We start from the raw sequence: 21558 nt of genomic DNA on the forward strand, positions 1-21558 counted from the left end.
TAACAGCTATAAAAGAGAAAATGGACAGTAACACAATAATAGTGGGGGACTTTAACACCTCACTTACACCAATGGACAGATCATCCAAAATGAAATTAAATAAGGAAACAGGAGCTTTAAATGACACAATAGACCAGATATATTTAATTGATATTTATAGGACATTCCATCCAAAAACAGCAGATTACACTTTTTTCTCAAGAGCGCACAGAACATTCTCCAGGACAGATCACATCTTGGGTCACAAATCAAGCCTCAGTAAATTTAAAAACACTGAAATCATATCAAGCATCTTTTCTGACCACAACGTTATGAGATTAGAAATGAACTACAGGGGGCTTCCCTTGTGGCACAGTGGTTGAGAGTCCATCTGCCGATGCAGGGGACACGGGTTCGTGCCCCGGTCTGGGAGGATCCCACATGCCGCAGAGCGGCTGGGCCCATGAGCCATGGCTGCTGAGCCTGTGCATCCGGAGCCTATGCTCCGCAGCGGGAGAGGCCACAACAGTGAGAGGCCTGCGTACCGCAAAAAAAAAAAAAAAGAAATGAACTACAGGGGAAAAAACGTAAAATCACAAACACATGGAGGCTAAACACTATGTTACTAAATAACCAAGAGATCACTGAAGAAATCAAAGAGGACATCAAAAAATACCTAGAGACAGATGACAATGAAAACACGACAATCCAAAACCTATGGGTGCAGCAAAAGCAGTTCTAAGAGGGAAGTTTATAGCTATACAAGCCTACCTCAAAAGAAACAATAAAAGGGTTTCCCTGGTGGCGCAGTGGTTGAGAATCTGCCTGCCAATGCGGGGCACACGGGTTCGAGCCCTGGTCTGGGAAAATCCCACACACTGCAGAGCAACTAGGCCCGTAAGCCACAACTACTGAGCCTGCGCATCTGGAGCCTGTGCTCTGGAACAGAGGAGGCTGCGATAGTGAGAGGCCCACGCACCACGATGAAGAGTGGCCCCTGCTTGCCGCAACTAGAGAAAGCCCTCACAAAGAAAGACCCAACAGAGCCAAAAATAAAAATAAATTAATTAATAAATTTTTTAAAAAGAAACAAGAAAAATCTCAAATAAATAATCTAACCTTACACCTAGAGGAACTAGAGAAGGAAGAACAAACAAAACCCAAACTTAGCAGAAGGAAAGAAATCATAAAGATCAGAGCAGAAATAAATGAAATAGAAACAAAGAAAACAATAGCAAAGATCAATAAAACTAAAAACTGGTTCTTTGAGAAGATAAACAACATTGATAAACCATTAGCAAGACTCATCAAGAAAAAGAGGGAGAGGACTCAAATCAATAAAATTGGAAATGAAAAAGGAGAAGTTACAACAGACACCACAGAAATACAAAGCATCCTAAGAGACTACTACAAGCAACTGTATGCCAATAAAATGGACAACCTGGAAGAAATGGACAAATTCTTAGAAAGGTATAATCTTCCAAGATTGAACCAGGAAGACACAGAAAATATGAACAGGCCAATCACAAGTAATGAAATTGAAACTGTGATTAAAAATCTTCCAACAAACAAAAGTCCAGGACCAGATGGCTTCACAGGTGAATTCTATCAAACATTTAGAGAATAGCTAACACCCATCCTTCTCAAACTCTTCCAAAAAATTGCGGAGGAAGGAACACTCCCAAACTCATTCTAAGAGGCCACCATCACCCTGATACCAAAACCAGACAAAGATACTACAAAAAAAGAAAATTACAGACCAATATCACTGATGAATATAGATGTAAAACTCCTCAACAAAATACTAGCAAATAGAAGCCAACAACACATTAAAAGGATCATACCCCATGATCAAGTGGGATTTATCCCAGGGATGCAAGGATTCTTCAATATATGCAAATCAATCAATGTGATACACCATATTAACAAATTGAAGAATAAAAACCATATGATCATCTCAATAGATGCAGAAAAAGCTTTTGACAAAATTCAACACCCATTTATGATACAAACTCTCCAGAAAGTGGGCATAGAGGGAACCTACCTCAACATAATAAAGGCCATATATGACAAACCCACAGCAAACATCATTCTCAATGGTGAAAAACTGAAAGCATTTCCTCTAAGATAAGGAACAAGGCAAGGATGTCCACTCTCACCGCTATTATTCAACATAGTTTTGGAAGTCCTAGCCTCGGCAATCAGAGAAGAGAAAGGAATACAAATTGGAAAAGAAGAAGTAAAACTGTCACTGTTTGCAGATGACATGATACTATACATAGACAGTCCTAAAGATGCCACCAGAAAACTACTAGATCTAATCAATGAATCTGGTAAAGTTGCAGGATACAAAATTAATTCAAAGAACTCTCTTGCATTCCTATACACTAATGATGAAAAATCTGAAAGAGAAATTAAGGAAACACTCCCATTTACCACTGCAACAAAAAGAATAAAATACTTAGGAATAAACCTACCTAGGGAGACAAAAGACCTGTATGCAGAAGACTATAAGACACTGATGAAAGAAATAAAGATGATACCAACAGATGGAGAGATATACCATGTTCTTGGATTAGAAGAATCAATATTGTGAAAATGACTATACTACCCAAAGCAATCTACAGATTCAATGCAATCCCTATCAAATTACCAATGGCATTTTTTACAGAACTAGAACAAAAAATCTTAAAATTTGTATGGAGACACAAAAGACCCCGAATAGCCAAAGTAGCCTTGAGGGAAAAAAACGGAGCTGGAGGAATCAGACTCCCTGACTTCAGACTATACTACAAAGCTACAGTAATCAAGACAATATGGTACTGGCACAAAAACAGAGATCAATGGAACAAGACAGAAAGCCCAGAGGTAAACCCACGCACATATGGTCAACTAATCTATGACAAAGGAGGCAAGGATATACAATGGAGAAAAGACAGTCTCTTCAATAAGTGGTGCTGGGAAAACTGGACAGCTACATGTAAAAGCATGAAAATAGAACACTCCCTAACACCATACACAAAAATAAACTCAAAATGGATTAGAGACCTAAATGTAAGACGGACACTATAAAACTCTTAGTGAAAAACATAGGCAGAACACTCTTTGACATAAATCACAGCAAGATCTTTTTTGATCCACCTCCTAGAGTAATAGAAATAAAAACAAAAATAAGCAAATGGGACCTAGTGAAACTTAAAAGCTTTTGCACAGCAAAGGAAACCATAAACAAGATGAAAAGACAACCCTCAGAATGGGAGAAAATATTTGCAAACGAATCAACGGACAAAGGATTAATCTCCAAAGTATATAAACAGCTCATGCAGCTCAATATTAAAAAAACAAACAACCCAATCCAAAAATAGGCAGAAGACCTAAACAGACATTTCTCCAAAGAAGACATACAGATGGCCAAGAAGCACATGAAAAGCTGCTCAACATCACTAATTATTAGAGAAATGCAAATCAAAACTACAATGAGGTATCACCTCACACCAGTTAGAATGGGCTTCATCAGAAAATCTACAAACAACAAATGCTGGAGAGGGTGTGGAGAAAAGGGAACTCTCTTCCACTGTTGGTGGGAATGTAAACTGATACAGCCACTATGGAGAACGGTATGGAGGTTCCTTAAAAAACTAAAAATAGAATTACCATATGATCCAGCCATCCCACTACCGGGTATATACCCAGAGAAAACCACAATTCAAAAAGATACATGCACCCCAATGTTCATTGCAGCACTATTTACAATAGCCAGGTCATGGGAGCAACCTAAATGCCCATCAACAGACGAATGGATAAAGAAGATGTGGTACATATATATAATGGGATATTACTCAGCCATAAAAAGAACAAAATTGGGTCATTTGTTGAGACGTGGATGGATCTAGAGACTGTCATACAGAGTGAAGTAAGTCAAAAAGAGAAAAACAAATATCATATATTAACGCATATATGTGGATCCTAGAAAAATGGTACAGATGAACCAGTTTGCAGGGCAGAAATTGAGACACAGATGTAGAGAACAAACGTATGGACACCAAGGGGGGAAAGCCGCAGGGGGGCGGGGGGTGGTGATGAATTGGGCGATTGGGATTGATATGTATACACTGATGTGTATAAAACTGATGACTAATAAGAACCTGCTGTATAAAAAAATATATAGAAAACCTATTTATTAGGTTTATAGACATGTGTGCAATTTAAAAAAAAAAAACACTACTGTTACCTTGAAAAAAAACAAGAGTTTTTTAGAAATGAAATTTGGTACTGAGAAGAGACGATCCTTTAATTCAATGTATATTGCACAGAAATGTAGCTGAGAGCATGATGATTAGGGTAAGATAACTTGGCCTCAATTCCTACTTTCCCTACTTCCTTGCCATGTGTTGGCATAGGTATTTAACTCTCAAAGCCTTGCCCACCTCATGTGAAGTAAACGGATAATCCCATCTTCTAATCTGGAATTCCCAAGTGTGATGTAATGGGTGTAAAATGTCAATTACAAAGCCCAGTATACAGGATATTTAATAAATGGCAGCTATTGTTCACTCTTACTTAATCTTTTAATTTTCATTACTTACAAATTGCCAAAGCATATCTTAAATAAACAATGTCAAAATGAGTTAGATTTCATATTGTACTTTAAAAATATATTTCACAAAGACTTCTTGTCCAAATAGCTCTATAAGTTCATGCTTCAACGTACTTCCTAACCTCCCAATACCCAGCGGAGAAAATACGAAATAGAAAACCAAATATATTTCTGAACTCCAAAATAAACTTAACACCTCAGTAGAGCAGCAACAGAACAGAAAAAAACAGAGCAGTGAACTAGGGTGAAATCACAGCACTTCTAGGCTCTGGAGTCAAAAGCTACTAGTGACATCTAGGAACTTAGATGTAGAGGGAGAACAGGGATGAAAAGTGCTCCAAGTGAGAAGAGGATGAAGGCCTGATTCACTACTTGAAGCTCCCGGAAAGAAGGCCAACATGAAGCACAGCAAAAACTGCTACTGAACCTCACTTAAAACCACGGCTTTTAGAAACCTCTAGGGCTAAATAGATTGGAGACTGAAGCAGTCCCCTCCTTCCCTCAGCCAAAGGTCAGGATCTGCCAAAAGTCCAACGTCACTGTGAGGAAGGAGATCTAAAATGCTATTGTAGGACTTGGTTCTACACTGGGGCCTTGGAAGCAGGTAGAGGTAACTACACAAGTACTAGACAGATGTACTCAGGGGGAGAAAAGGAAGGGGAAAACAAAATCTCCCACTTCTGAAAACCAAAATTCTAAGATGTCCAAAGTCTTAAAAGTAAAATGAAAATGGTTCTCAGGATTTTATAAGTCTGATAAACATTTTTAAATATTTACAATGCTTAGAGAAATAAGTAACTTCCATTTTTAAAAAAAGTATGAAATAAAAAGCAAACATAAATAAAATAAGAGCCAATGGATATGCAAAATAACTAGGAATTTTGCAAATGAAAAATATTGTCAAAATGTCCATCTATGGCTGAATGGAATAATGAAATGTGATATATATATATAAAATATATAATGGAATATTATTCAATCTTTCAAAGGAATGAAAATTCGATACATGTTACAACATGTATGAGCTTTGAAAACACTATGCTAAGTGAAATAAGATAGACACAAAAGGACAAATATTGAATGATTCCACTTATATACAGACAGACAGTAGAACAGAGGTTACCAGGGACTGGGAGAAAGGGGGAATGAAGAGTTACTGCTTAAGGTGTACAGAGTTTCTGTTTGGGATGAGGAAAAAGTTCTGGAGTTGAATACTGATGAAGGTTGCACAACACTGTGAATGTACTTAGTGCCACTGACCTGTACACTTAAAAATGTTTAAAATGCTAAATTTTATGTTACTCATTTAAATGACAAAAAATACTAGCAGTGGGAAGAAAAACCTCAACACAAAGGACACATGCCAGACAGAACTCAAAAGAAAATCTAGCAAGATGTATAAAAGAGTACTTAAGAGATATGGGGATGAGGTGGAAGAACTCCAACCTAATCCCAAGAGAAATCCCAGAAGAAGAGAGTGGCAGTGTTAGAGAAAATTGTGATTTTCTTTTCCTTAGCTGTCCTGCATTGTAACTCCTCTTCTATGTTTGAGAAAAACCCTAACATTGAGACAGAGCTGTCTTCTATTATACAACTGGAAAATGATGGATACTTGACTTCTCAGCCTCCTTATGACTACAGTACAGGCTCATGACCTGGGGTCCATTCACCCCAGACTTAGAAAAGAAAACCAGGGACTTCCCTGGTGGTACAGTGGTTAAGAATCTGCCTGTCAATGCAGGGGACACGGGTTCAATCCCTGGTCTAGGAAGATCTCACATGCCGCAGAGCAACTAAGTCCAAATGCCACTACTACTGAGCCTGCGCTCCAGAGCCTGCGAGCCACAACTACTGAAGCCCGCACGCCATAACTACTGAAGCCCATGTGCCTAGAGCCCGTGTTCCACAACAAGAGAAGCCACCGCAATGAGAAGCCCACACACTGCAACGAAGAGTAGCCCCTGCTTGACACAACTAGAGAAAGCCTGGGTGGAGCAACGAAGACCCAAAGCAGCCAAAAAGAAAAAAAAGAAAAAGAAAACCTATTATCCAAAGCAGCAAAGATTACAAAGAAACCAATGTCTTGGCAGGTACATTCAGTTTCCAGAGGCAGATGTCCTATGGGAGCATCCAGTTTTGAGTTGGTGAGGGGAGGGGAAGAGGCAGAATTAAAAACAGAAGTCAGGGTGTATCTCACTGAGAAGATTTGAGAGAAGACCTAAAGAAAGTAACAAAGTTAACCAGGCACAGTATTCAAGCACAGGAAACATCCTGAGCGAAAACTTTAAGGCAGGAACGTACCTGGTATGTTTGAATAAAAGCAAGGAAGCCAGTGTAACTGCAGGTGACTGAGAAAAAGGGACAGCAGAAGAGGTCATGGGGTGACAAGAAGCCACATCATAAAACCTTGTAAGCCTTTGTAAGAGCTTAGGCTTTTGCTTTGAGTGACATGCGAACCACTGGAAGGTCTTAAGCACAGGAGTAACATGATCTAACTTATATTTTTAAAAAACCACTCTGGCAGCTATATTGAGAATAAACTGTAGGTGGGCATGGATAGAAGTGGGGAGAGCAGTTAGAAGGCATTGCAGTAACACAGGTAGGAAAGCGTAATCATAGAAAGTCCCTGCTTTTCATTCCATGTCAAGCTGTGACAATTTAGGACATAAGCTTGTCTTTCTCTAAGTTGTCTAATACTGTACAAAGCACAACTCTATCCCATAGTCCTTGAGATGATCACGTCCTTTGCACTGTTCTTTGACAGCAGGCTCTCAATAACTCTCCCAATATTTCTTTAGTGGATGCCATTATAGATTCCCTGCTTATTCCCTCTCTCATCTATCCACTTTAAGGCCACAGATCCCCACCCATATGTGGTAAAGGTAATAACAAGGTTCCCAGAACACATGCAACAGAAATCCATAAAATTATAAGCAGAGTCTAACACTATCTTCTCAGCTCCATCCTGGCAGGAAAGTCTGAGGCTAAGTTTGAAGGAAGTTTGAAAAACAGACCAACAATGAGGTCAAAGGCAATTTTTAAAAAAAAAAAAAGACAGGTATAAAAGGATAACTTGGCCTACGTGATCAAAAAGCAAGAGACCTTCTGGGTACTGCTGAGCTACTGTTTCTCCCTTTACCTGTATTCTAAACTAAGAGTTAAATAAATCTAGCAGACATAGAATGGACAGATGAGACAATTCGATACTCTGTAATATCTAATTGGAAGGATAATCTCTAGTCAAGAAACCAGGGCTGCAAAAAGCTGAATGCTCACTTTACTGATGCTGTGTAAGAGTTCAGAGCAATCTTCTCTTTCATGTTTAGGGTTCAAATAGCCAAAACCCATACTCTAGTTTTTGATCCTGATCATTGCTGAATTACAAGGTCAGTTGAATTTATGGCCTTTTATATATTTTAAGATAAAAATCAGTCTACTGACTTGGAAAAAATGGTAGAGATAGAGACACTGGATAACACAGAAGACCCTAAGTTTCGCTGCTACTAAACCTCCCTTTGCAGCAGAAAAAGGCCCTCCTTCTCTGCTGTGATGAGGGTGTTCTTGCCTTGCTTGAAGACTTTTAGATTGGCTCACCCAAATGAGCTGTCTTGCAGAGCAAGCCAGTTTTCGTTATGCCCTATACCAACTATCCCCAGTGTTCCATGAAATCAATCAGTTTCCTTTCCTAGCCATCCCAAGGTGAATGTGGTGTAAAAGATAGGAGTTATTCACGAGCTCCGCTCCACGGACTTTCACTCATCAAGGCTGATCTGGTACTGTTACTGAGCAGGACCCTATGAGGCTTTCCCAGAACAGAATGCCTCCCTCCATCGCCTGCAATGTCCTCCACGTGCCTCTTGTCTATAGAAAAACTTTAGCCTCCTAGGCCTTCCCCAAGTTCCAAAGAGTAAATTTAATCAGAGAAGTGAGAAAATACAGAAATAAAGGAAAACAGTCGAGCAAGACAAATTAATAATAATTTAGCCATTAAACAAAGTCAAGGACCTTTAGTTCCTCCTCAAATACTATAGATAATATTATGAGCTATGTCCTTTGTTTCAGATACTGAAACCTCCATCAGGTGGAAGAAGTTAACTGTATACGGCTCGCAAGCAGGTAGACCCCAGACCGGTTGGAATCAAAAGGCTGATGATATTGACTCCTGATTATCTATCTCACCACCAACCAGTCAGCAGAATATCCACAAGCTGATCACACACCCCACAACCCCCCTCCCTCACCCTGTCTTTAAAAACCTTTCCCTGAAAGCCTTCAGAGAGTTCAGGACTTTTCAGCACTTGCTACCTGGACTCCTTGCTTGGCGCCCTGCAATAAACGCTGCACTTCCCTTCATCACAACCCAGAGTTAGCAGACTGGCTTAACTGCATGTGGGCAAGGAGACCAAAGTTTGGTTCAGTAACAGTACCATAACTGTTGAATCAGAACTGGCCAGTAGGGACTTCCCTTGGGGTCCAGTGGATAAGACTCCATGCTCCCAATGCAGGGGGCGCCCAGGTTCAATCCCTGGTCAGGGAACTAGATCCCACAGGCATGCTGCAACTAAGAGTTCGCATACCACAACTAAAGATTCTGCATGCTGCAACTAAGGATCCTGCATACCGCAATTAAAAGATCCAGCACAGCCTAAATAAATAAATTAAATTAAAAAAAGAAGAACTGAGTAGCACTGAGTCTCTGATATGGTACCATACACCAAGTGGATTAATTAGCCAACATCGATAGGCAAGTTCATTACAGTGGACTCCACTGATCATGAAAGGGATGGGATTTGAATTTTCTTTCCATGCCTGCTTTACTTCTGGCAATGGACCTTCCATAGACTACTGAATACTTGATTTTCCATCACATTAATATGTTTAAAACTACAATATGAGGAAGGAACTCACTTTAAAGTAAAAGAAGAAGAATAAGGAATTGATACTCACAGGATTTACTGATATTACTAATTACTTCATCACCCAGAGCACTGGACTGTATAATGCAACAGAGAGAACTATAAGAGGCTTTGTTATGCCACCTTTTTAAAGGCACTCTCCACATATTGTGATAACTGCTCTGAACCAGCAAGCAATATAGTTATGTTTCTTCCACAGGCAGAATACATGGTTCGAAAAAGAAGAGATAGAGATGGAAGGGGCACTTCTCACTCTCAAACATAATGACTCACTTGTAAAATTTTAACTTCCCATCTCTGAGGACTCAGACTCTGCTAATACAGCATCCAATGAAGCATGAATATACCAGATGAGAACATTATTCAATTACAATGAATCCGAGATTACCATGAAGCCATTTCAGGTTTAGGTTCTTCCTGCCACTGGGCAAACAAAAAAAAAGGCACTTTTGGTATTGGCTGGCATGATTAATTTGTACTAGTCCTCAAGAAGAAACAGGCTTGCTGCTATACAAAAGAAGTGGGGAAAAGTATAGATGCAACCAAAGGGATCCTCAAGGAACATCCTAATACTGCTATGCTCTGTGCTAAAAGTTAATGGAAGACTATAGCATCCTGAAACATACAGAACTACCAAGGGCTCAAATACCATTAGCTGAGGTACTAACTAAAAAGAAGAAATCATGAGATGGGTAGCAAAGATGGGAAGTTATTGATGCAACTTGCAACCAGGTAGAGAAACATGTCTATAACATCTACTATATAATACTCCATGCTGTATCATATATACTCATAAATTTTACTTCATTGATGTCTTCCCTCTTCCTTTCCGCACTTACTTTTTTTTTAGACATCTTTATTGGAGTATAATTGCTAGACAATGGTGTGTTAGTTTCTACTTTATAACAAAGTGAATCAGCTATACATATATCCCATCTCCTCCCTCTTGCATCTCCCTCCCACCCTCCCTATCCCACCCCAATAGGTGGTCACAAAGCACCAAGCTGATCTCCCTGTGCTATGTGGCTGCTTCCCACTAGCCATCTATTTTACATTTGGTAGTGTATATATGTCCATGCCACTCTCTCACTTCGTCCCAGCTCACCCTTCCCCCTCCCCGTGCCCTCAAGTTCATTCTCTACATCTGCGTCTTTATTCCTATCCTGCCCCTAGGTTCTTCAGAACCATTTTTTTTTAGAATCCATATATATGTGTTAGCATACGGTATTTGCTTTCCTCTTTCTGACTTACTTCACTCTGTATGACAGACTCTAGGTCTGTCCACCTCACTACATATAACTCAATTTCATTTCATTTTATGGCTGAGTAATATTCCATTGTATATATGTGCCACATCTTCTTTATCCATTCATCTGTTGATGGACACTTAGGTTGCTTCCGTGTCCTGGCTATTGTAAACAGAGCTGCAATGAACATTGTGGTACATGACTCTTTTTGAATTATGGTTTTCTCAGGGTATATGCCCAGTAGTGGGATTGCTGGGTCGTATGGTAGTTCTATTTTCAGTTTTTTAAGGAACCTCCATACTGTTCTCCATAGTGGCTGTATCAATTTACATTCCCACCAACAGTGCAAGAGGGTTCCCTTTTCTCCACACCCACTCCAGCATTTGTTGTTTGTAGATTTTTTGATGATGGCCATTCTGACCAGTGTCAGATGATATCTCATTGTAGTTTTTTTTGTTTTTGTTGTGGTACGCGGGCCTCTCACTGTTGTGGCCTCTCCCGTTGCGGAGCACAGGCTCCGACACGCAGGCTCAGCGGCCATGGCTCACGGGCCTAGCCACTCCACAGCATGTGGGATCTTCCCAGACTGGGGCACGAACCTGTGTCCCCTGCATCGGCAGGTGGACTCTCAACCACTGCACCACCAGGGAAGCCCCTCATTGTAGTTTTGATTTGCATTTCTCTAATGATTAATGATGTTGAGCATTCTTTCATGTGTTTGTTGGCAATCTGTATATCTTCTTTGAAGAAATGTCTATTTAGATCTTCTGCCCACTTTTGGATTGGGTTGTTTGTTTTTTTGATATTGTGCTGCATGAGCTGCTTGTAAATTTTGGAGATTAATCCTCTGTCAGTTGCTTCATTTCCAAATATTTTCTCCCATTCTGAGGGTTGTCTTTTGGTCTTGTTTATGGTTTCCTTGCTGTGCAAAAGCTTTTAAGTTTCATTACATCCCATTTGTTTACTTTTGTTTTTATTTCCATTTCTCTAGGAGGTGGGTCAAAAAGGACTTTGCTGTGATTTATGTCACAGTGTTCTGCCTATGTTTTCCTCTAAGAGTTTTATAGTGTCTGGCCTTACATTTAGGTCTTTAATCCATTTTGAGTTTATTTTTGTGTATGGTATTAGGGAGTGCTCTAATTTCATTCTTTTACATGTAGCTGTCCAGTTTTCCCAACACCACTTATTGAAGAGACTGTCGTTTCTCCACTGTATATTCTTGCCTCCTTTATCAAAAATAAGGTGACCATATGTGCATCACCACCTACTTTTAAAGGGTATAATGATGAGGTTTCATTTACACTACAATCCACATATTACAGAAGAGCAAAAGAGAAACATTATGAAACTATTCTCCATTTCTCTAGAAGGGAAAATATTCTAGATATCATCAATCTGGAAAGACATACTAAGGATAAAACCTTGTGTAATATAGCTAAAGCATTATATAGAGGCAATTCTATAATCTCCAATTCTTGTATTAGAAAAGGCTAAAAATAAATTCACTAAGTGCCCAACCTAAAAACTGACAAAAATTTTAAATTTTTAAAAAATTTAAAAACCTAGAGATCAACAACAAAAAATAGAAAATGTTTTTTATGAAAATTGATAAATACATTAACAAAACAGAAAACAATGAGAGACAAGAGTCCGGATCTGCATGTGAAAAGGCTGGTTTTTTACAAAATCATAACAGATAAACTTCAGAAAGACTGATGATGTGAAAATGAATTTTAAAAAGCACAAAAACAATATCAGTATAAAAGGAGGGACATAACCATAAATGCAGTCAAGATTTTAAAGTATACTAAGAAATACAAGAAAAAAACTTTATGACAGGGCTTCCCTGGTGGCACAGTGGTTGGGAGTCCGCCTGCCGATACAGGGGATGCGGGTTCGTGCCCCGGTCCGGGAGGATCCCATGTGCCGGTGAGCGGCTGGGCCCATGGGCCATGGTCGCTGGGCCCGCACGTCCAGAGCCTGTGCTCCGCAACGGGAGAGGCCACAACAGTGAGAGGCCTGCGTACCACAAAAAAAAAAAAAAAAAAAACCTTTATGACAAAAAATATGAAAATAGGGGGACTTCCCTGGTGGTGCAGCAGTTAAGAATCCACCTGCCAATGCATGGGACATGGGTTAGAGCCCTGGTCCAGGAAGATCCCACATGCCATGGAGCAACTAAGCCTGTGTGCCACAACTACTGAGGCTATGCTCTAGAGCCTGCGAGCCACAACTACTGAGCCCACATCCCACAACTACTGAAGCCCATGTGCCTAGAGCCCGTGTTCCACAATAAGAGAAGGCACCACAATGAGAAGCCTACGTACTGCAACGAAGAGTAGCCCCTGCTCGTTGCAACTAGAGAAAACCCACGTACATCAACAAAGATCCAATGCAGCCAAAAATAAATGAATAAATTTATAAATAAATAAATAAATAAATATACATATATATATATATATATATATATATATATATATATATATATGAGAACGGGGATGTAAAAATTTCCTGGAAAATATAAGAGAACTGATGTTTTTAAGGTTTTCAATATATAAGATCATGCCATATGCAAAGAGAAACTATTTTACTTCTTCTTTTCCTATTTGGATATCTTTTATTCTTTCTTTCTCAACTGCGCTAGCTAGGAATTCCAGTATTGTGTTAAACAGAACTAGAGAGAGTGGCATCCCCTTGTCTTATTCCTAACCATTAAGTATGAGGGTTAGCTATGGGCTTGTTATATATGGCCTTTATTATGGTGAAGCATAGTCTTTTTATACCTAATTTGTTAAGAGTTTTAAATATGAAGGCATGTTGTATTTTGCAAATGCCTTTTCTGCATCTATTGAGAGAGTCATTGGATTCTATCATTCATGGTGAATGATTTTAATGTACTGTTGAATTTGGTTTGCCAGGATTCTGTTGAGGACTCTGCATCTATGTTCATCAGAGATAATGGCCTATAATTCTTTTCATGTAGTATTCTTGTCTAGTTTTGATATCAGGGTAATACTGGCCTTATAAAATGAGTCTGGGAATGTTCCCTCCTCTTCAACTTTTTGGAAGAGTTTGAGAAGGAATGGTATTATTTCTTTAAATGTCAAATAGACAGCAATACAATAAAATATGATGTTGAAAGTGGGGTACTGAAGACATCCAATATTATTGTATTGCTGTCTATTTCTCCCTTCAGTTCTCTTAATACTTGCTATCTTTAGGTGCTCTGATGTTGGGTGACATATATTTACAACTGTTTTCTGCTCTTGATGAATTGACCCCTTTATCACTACATAATCACCTTCTTTGTTTGTCCTTATAGTTTTTGACTTAAAATCTATTTTGTCTGATATAAGAAAAGCTGTCATTGACATCTTTTGGCTTCCATTTGCATGGAATATCTTTTTCTATTCCTCCGCTTTGAGCCTATGTTTACCCTTAAAGGTGTAGTGAGTCCCTTATAGGCAGCATATAGGGGGTCTTGCTTTTTATCCACCAGCCACCCTATGTCATTTGAATGGAGAATTTACTCCATATACATTTAAAGTAATTACTGACAGGTAATGACTTATTAAAGCCATCTTACTCTTCTGGCTCTTCTGTTGTTCCTTTGTTACTTTCTTCCTCTCTTGTTGACTTCCTTTGTGATTTGATGGATTTCTCTGGTGGTATGCTTTGATTTTTTTCTCTTTATCTCCTGTGTTTCTACTACAGGTGTTTGCTTTGTGGTTACAATGAGGCTTACATGAAACATCTTAAAGTTATAACAGTCTGTTTTAGGCTGATAACTACTTAACATCAATTGCATATAAAAACTCTACACTTTCACTCCCCCCACTACATTTTATGTTTTTGACATCACAATTTACATTTTATACTGTGCATCCATTACAAATTATTGTAGCTATCATTATTTTGAATACTCTTGTCTTTTCACATTTATACTAGAGTTAAGTGTTTCACATACCATTACAGTATTAGAGTATTCTGAATTTGACTATATACCTACTTTTACCAGTGTTTTATACTTTCATATGTTTTCATGTTATTAACTAGCATCCTTTGATTTCAGCTTGAAGAACACCCTTTAGCATTGTTTGTAAGGCCGATCTAATAGATCTAATGGTTATGAACCCCCACAACTTTTGTTTTTCTAGGAAAGTCTTTATCTCTCCCTCACATCTGAAAGACAACTTTGCCAGGTAAAGTATTCCTGGTATTTTTTCCTTCAGCACTATGAATATATAACCCCTTCTCTCCTGGCTTGTTAGGCTTCTGCTGTGAAACCGCTGATAGCCTTATGGTTAAAAATACATATATTAAATGAATGCTGATTTAAGTAAATGGGGTGTTTTTTTGCATCTATTATATTTATTTAATGTACTAAATTTACTGGGTTCACACAACACAACCTCTGCCATTCTGCCACTCTCCTGATAATCTGAATCTCAAGAGGAGCAACATAAACGTGGAAAACAGTGTAAAACTTCAGGAGTAGCATTCTGAAGAGACTGTCCTCTAAGTCGTGCTATCCAGAGCTACTCCAGCTGCTATCCTTTCTGAAAACTAGTACCTTAGCTTTTCATTTAGAGCCTACCTCTTTTACATACTTAATGAAACTGCTCTCAATGTCTGCTAGCCACAGATAAGACAAACATTGGGGCTATAAAAGATTCCAAGCTGCTGCTGTCCTGCGGTGCTCTCTGAACAGAGAATTCCCATCTTGTAAATGAGTGACATGATCTAGACACCTGAGTCTCCTCTCTGCTACCCCTCTCCCCAAAGAGTTCAAGTACCCTTTCCCCCTTCTGGTTGTGGCCCTGCACTGCTGTCTCTGAAAGGTCTCCTGCTGTGACAGATTTCCTTTGCAACTTGTCGGAGCTCTGCCTAAATAAAGTTCATTATGTGCTACTACTATCTCATGGTCATGTCTTTTATCAGCCCTAAAATCCTCTAGTTTACTACAAATGTATAAGTTTTTCAGTGAAACTTTATAAAAAGTGGCAACAATACCTGAATCATTTTAATAATGAGAAAACCCAGATATCAAGACACACTTTAAAAGATAACTGAAAATATGAAAAATTTTAAAGTTTCCGTAAAAACATTCCCACAGATGGATTATTCAAGCAATTTCACTCCCTGTCAACCAAATAAAACAAGAAGTACTTCAGTACAAATGGCACAAGTTTTTCAAGAAGCAGATGATATACCCTATGAAGCACTGAGAGCACAGTTGTGCTCCCAAGTATGGCAGGATGCAATGAAGAAGGTACATGATAGAAACACAATGCATGTTCTCTGATTGAGAGGCCCTCACCTCCCGGTTGATATGTGCTAAGGTAGAGCCCCAAGTCCCAGTCCTGCTGATCTAACCAAGCATTGGGAAGATATCCAGGAGAAATGTGACCATTTTAATGCACAACACCACCCATGTAGTATTGCTATCTAAGATGCTTAAGCTGAATCTAACCATGAGGAAACAGACAAATACAAATTGAGGGACATTTTGCAAAACAACTGGCCTGGGCACTTCAACAACGTCAATGCCATGAAAAGAAAAAAGAAAACCAAGGCTGGAGAACTGTTCTAAATTAAAAGAGATTATGACATGACAATGATAAAATATAATATTTAATTCTTGATTGGCTCCTGAACCACACACACCCCCGACCGCCAAAAAACCAACCAAATGAAAACAGCTATAAAGGACATTCATGGGACAATTAGGGAGACATCTGAATATGGACTATATATTTTATAGTACTATTATATCAATGTTACATTTCCTGAGTGTAATAATTATACTGTGATTATGTTAGAGAATGTACTTTTTCTTAAGATGTATATACTAAAATATTGAGCAGTTCCTGGGTTCCGGTATCCCCAACCTATTATCTTTTGTATTCCCAGACATTAGAGTGTAGAATGCTTTAATGCAGTGATTATTCTGGGTTATATCAGTATTTCCTCCTTTTTTTCTTTCACTCTTCAAATGTGTCTAAAATTCCCTATATTAAATTCTATTTCATAAAGTGACTCATAAGTTTCTCTTTTCTTGACTAAACCCTAACTTACCAGAAGGATACTCTGATGCTAACTCAACCTCTGGTCAAAAACATAATTTCTACTACCAAAAGCTACATAGTTAAACAGTACGTTAAATTTTATATTTTAAAATGATGAATTTTAAAATACAAAATCACAATCTAATAATAATACATATTACTTTAAAAAATAAGACATGACAGTAAAGAATTTTTTAAAATCACCCAAAATCTGAACATGCAAAAACAACAAATGTTAACATTTTGATATATTTACATCTTGTCTCTCCTCTATTCAGAGATTGCTTTTGTTTCACAAATTTGTGACCAAACTACATGCCCATTTTCTACACTGTCCTTTTATCCTTAGGTATGCCTTTACAGTTTTTTCAATTTCTGTTTGCAGAAAGAAAAGATTTTAAAAGTCTCCCTCACTTTCACATACAGAAACAAAATGACAGATTTATCACTAACTCCTATCCTCTCATCAAGGACTATTCTCAAAATAGTACATCATTTTTAAAAAACATGCTGCATGCATAATTGTTTTATAAAATTTGTAACAAATTACCTTTCCAATATACAGGAAAAGAGGTTAAATTTGTCAGTATTTTAAGATAAAATTGTGTCCTCAGAATTATATATGATAAAGCAGGTATATTTTTTGCAGGAAAACATGCCAATAGCATATTTTATACTATGAACCAAAAAGAAAACAGCCTTCCTCTGCAACCAATAAAAATTATAAATAAATTTAGTAAAGCCAACTACTCACCCCCTATTACTGACAATTGCTTTTTTCAAATGAATGTAATTTGCAGGAAAGATCCCCTGTAAAAGAGAAAAGATTTCCCATTAGAAAAAGTAATTTGTGATTAACATCTCATATAGACTAAAACAGCAGCCAGATTTCAGCATGGAACTACTCTATCAACAACACAGTAGATCTTTTAACGTAGCAAACATTTTACATATTAATTAAGAATACAAAGTTGCACAAACTATATTCAACAGAAATTTCACTGTCATTTGCAATCAGAGTCTATCCTCAGGGAAAAAACAACTGTGATGTTAAGCAACCACCAAAAAACAATTTTTTTTAAGTTTTAGAAATATTCCATCAAATCACTCTTAGGATATAGACTTAACGTACAGAGCTTAACATGTATCTACAAAACGACATCATCATCTAACCAACAATTTACAGATTATCCAGCTCTGAGCTAGAGAAAGAATTCTCACATTCTGGGTAACATTTGTATTCACAAGAATAAATCAATTTGGGAGCTTCTATAAATATTTCTTCTTTTACTCTTTCCAAACGGTTTCCACTTTGGTATCTGCCATAATTTGATTTCAATTCCTAAGGGATAAAAATGTATTCTGGGGCTTCCCTGGTGGCGCAGTGGTTGAGGGCCCGCCTGCCGATGCAGGGGACACGGGTTCGTGCCCCGGTCCGGGAGGATCCCGCGTGCCGCGGAGCGGCTGGGCCCGTGAGCCATGGCCATTTAGCCTGCGCGTCCGGAGCCTGTGCTCCGCAATGGGAGAGGCCACAACAGCACGAGGCCCACATACCGCAAAAAAAAAAAAAAATGTATTCTGTTTTAGAAAACAAATAAGTTTTCCAATCAATGTTTCACTCTTTTTCCTGATGTATAAAACTTCCTTTAAGGCTTCCCTGGTGGCGCAGTGGTTGAGAGTCCGCCTACCAATGCAGGGGACATGGGTTCGTGCCCCGGTCTGGGAAGATCCCACATGCTGCGGAGCGGCTGGGCCCGTGAGCCATGGCTGCTGAGCCTGCGCGTCCAGAGCCTGTACTCCGCAATGGGAGAGGCCACAACAGTGAGAGGCCCGCGTACCGCAAAAAAAAAAAAAAAAAAACCTCCCTTCAAATAAAACACAGATGGCCTATTTTTTAAATACTCTTTGGCCCACACCACTATCAGTAATAAACTCAATCTATACCACACAAACCCATCAGCAGCTGGACTACAGTAATGGATTTTACAGTTTTCAGTGTACAGATCTTTCACCTCCTTGGTTAAATTTATTCCCAAGTATTTGATTATTCTGATGCTACTGTGAATGGGATTGTTTCCTTTATTTCTTTTTCAGATATTTCATTGATAGTGCATAAAAACACAACTAAATTCTCTGTGTTCATTTTATATCCTGCAATTTTACTGTATTTATTGGTTAGTTCTGTTTCCTGGGGGAATCTTTAGGATTTTCTATATATCATATCATATGCAAACAAATAAAATTTTACTTCTTTACTCATTTTGATGCCTTTTATTTCCTTTTCTTACCTGACTGCTCTAGCTAGGACTTCCAGAACTATGTTGAATAGGCATGGTGAGAGTGGGCACCCTTGTCTTGCTCCTCACCTTAGAGGAAAAGTTTTCAACTTTCACCACTGAGTATGACATTAGCTGTGGGCTTATCACATATGGCCTTTAATAGGTTGAGGTGTGTTCCTTCTAAACCCAATTTGTTTTCAGTTTTATTCATGTAAGGATGTATTTTGTCAAAAAACTTTGCATATACTGAGATGATCATATGATTTTTATCTTTCATTCTATTGATGCAGTATAGCACACTCACTGATTTGTGAATGCTGAACCATCCTTGCATCCCTTGCATTAATCCCACTTAATCATGGTGTATGACCCTTTTCATATGCTATTAAAACTGCTAATATTTTGTTGAGAGTTTCTGCATCTATATTCATCAGGAGTAATGACCTGTATTTTTCTTTTCCTACACTGTCCTTATGTGGCTTTGGTATCAGAGTAATGCTAGCCTCATGAAATGAATCTGAAAGTGTTCCTTCCTCTTCAATTTTTGGAATAGTTTGAGAAGGACTGGTGTTAATTCTTCTTTAAAGTTTAGTAGAATTCACCAGTGAAGTCATCTGGTCCTGAACTTTTCTTCGTTGGGAGGTTTTTTTATTACTGATTCAATCTCCTTACTGATTATTGGACTATTCAGATGTTCTATTTCCTCGTGATTCATTCTGGATAGGTGGTAAGTTTCTAGGAATTTATCCATTTCTTCTAGGTGGTCCGATTTGTTAGCATACAATTGTCATAGTAGTCTCTTATAATCTTCTGTATTTCTGTGGTATCATTTTCAATGTCTCCTCTTTCATTTCTCATTTTGAGTCTTTTTTTTTCCCTCAGTCAATTTTGTTTATCTTTTAAAAGAACCAGTTCTTAGTTACACTGATCTTTTCTCTTGTTTTTTGGTCTCTTTTTCATTTATTTTCACCCTAATCTTTGTTATTTCCTTGATTCTGCTAAATTTGGGCATAGTTTCTTCTTTTTTTTCCTAGTTTCTTCAGATGTAAAGTAAGGTTGTTTATTTAACATCTTTTTTTTTCTTACTGTAGGCATTTATCACTATAAACTTCCCTCCTCAAACTGCTTCTGCAGTATCCCACAGGTTTTGGTATACTGTGTTCCTGTTTTCACTTGTGTCGAGATTTCTTTTTAATCTCTTCTCTGGTCCATTGGTTGTTCAGAATGTGTTAATTTTCATATATTTGTGAATTTTCCAGTTTTCTTGCTGTTAATGATTTCCAGTTTCATACCGCTGTGGTCAGAAAAGATACATGGTATGATTTCAATCTTCTTAAATTTGCTAAAGCCTTGTTATATGACCTATTCTAAAGAATGTTCCATTTACAATTGAGAAGAACATGTACTCTGCTGCTGATGGATTGAATATTCTATATATGTCTGTTAGTTATATTTGGTCTAAAATGTAGTTCAAGTCCAACATTTCCTTGTTGATTTTCTGTCTGGATGATCTATCCAGTGCTGAAAATGGGGTGCTGAAGGCCCCTGTTATTATTGTATTGTTATCTACTTCTCCCTTCAAATCTACTTAGTATTTGCTTAATATATTTAGGGGCTCCATTTTGGGTGAACATATATTTATGATTGTTATACCTTCTTGATAAATTGACCCTTTTATCATTATGTAATGACTTTCTTTGTCTCTAGTTAATTTTTTGCTTCAAGTCTATTTATCTGATACAAATATAGCTCCCTGGGCTCTCTATTAGTTTCCCCTTGCATGAAATATCTTTTTCCGTACGTTAATTTTCAACCTACATGTGTCCTTAAAGCTGAAGTAAATCTCTTGTAGGCAGCATGTAGTTGGGTCTTGTTTTTTTAAATACATCAAGCCACTCTAGGCCTTTTGATTGGAGAATTCAATCCATTTACATTTAGAGTAATTACTGATAGGTAAAGACTTACTAATGCCATCTTATTAATTGTTTCTGGCTGTTTTATAGTTCCCTTATTCCTTTCTTCCTTTCTTACTGCCTTCCTTTGTGAATTGATGATTCTTTCACAGTGGTATGCTTTGATTCCCATAACTTTATCTTTTGTGAATCTACTGTAGATTTTTGCTTTGTGGTTACCATGGACATCAAGGTCACCAGTAATGTATTTTATATATTGGCTCATAATAAACTATAACCTATGCCAACAGTGAAATCTAATGTGTGAAAATATGGGATTGAAAAAAGGATAAAACACACGACCACACATAACCAAACCTAAATGATGACAACTGGTTATCTGTAAGGGAAGAATTAATAGTAAAAAGTTTAAAACACACAGAATTAGCATATAGTTCTAAGAAGATGGAAGAAGACATATTTTTCACTATTCCTCCTGCTAAGTACAATGTAAAACTCTGGATATTATATATATAACATGCATATGGATACACAAAATATACATAAAAATATACATCAT

General features: G+C 37.9%; 1 protein-coding gene across 5 annotated transcripts in view; it reads right to left on the reverse strand.

The window, feature by feature from the left end:
• DOCK3 (dedicator of cytokinesis 3) overlaps positions 1 to 21558 on the reverse strand; it is a 404205-nt gene that overhangs the window by 282233 nt on the left and 100414 nt on the right. For 4 of the 5 annotated variants that reach the window (XM_081246551.1, XM_081246550.1, XM_081246549.1 and 1 more), the window contains exon 4: positions 17562 to 17617. The exons of the other annotated variant lie outside the window; for it this stretch is intronic. In XM_081246551.1, coding sequence (XP_081102677.1) covers positions 17562 to 17617 — 56 coding nt within the window. The remainder of the gene's footprint in view (positions 1 to 17561; positions 17618 to 21558) is intronic. 5 annotated transcript variants of the gene reach the window in all.

Source organism: Mesoplodon bidens (assembly GCF_964165515.1).
Source record: "Mesoplodon bidens genome assembly, chromosome: 10".
Taxonomy (NCBI): domain Eukaryota; kingdom Metazoa; phylum Chordata; class Mammalia; order Artiodactyla; family Ziphiidae; genus Mesoplodon; species Mesoplodon bidens.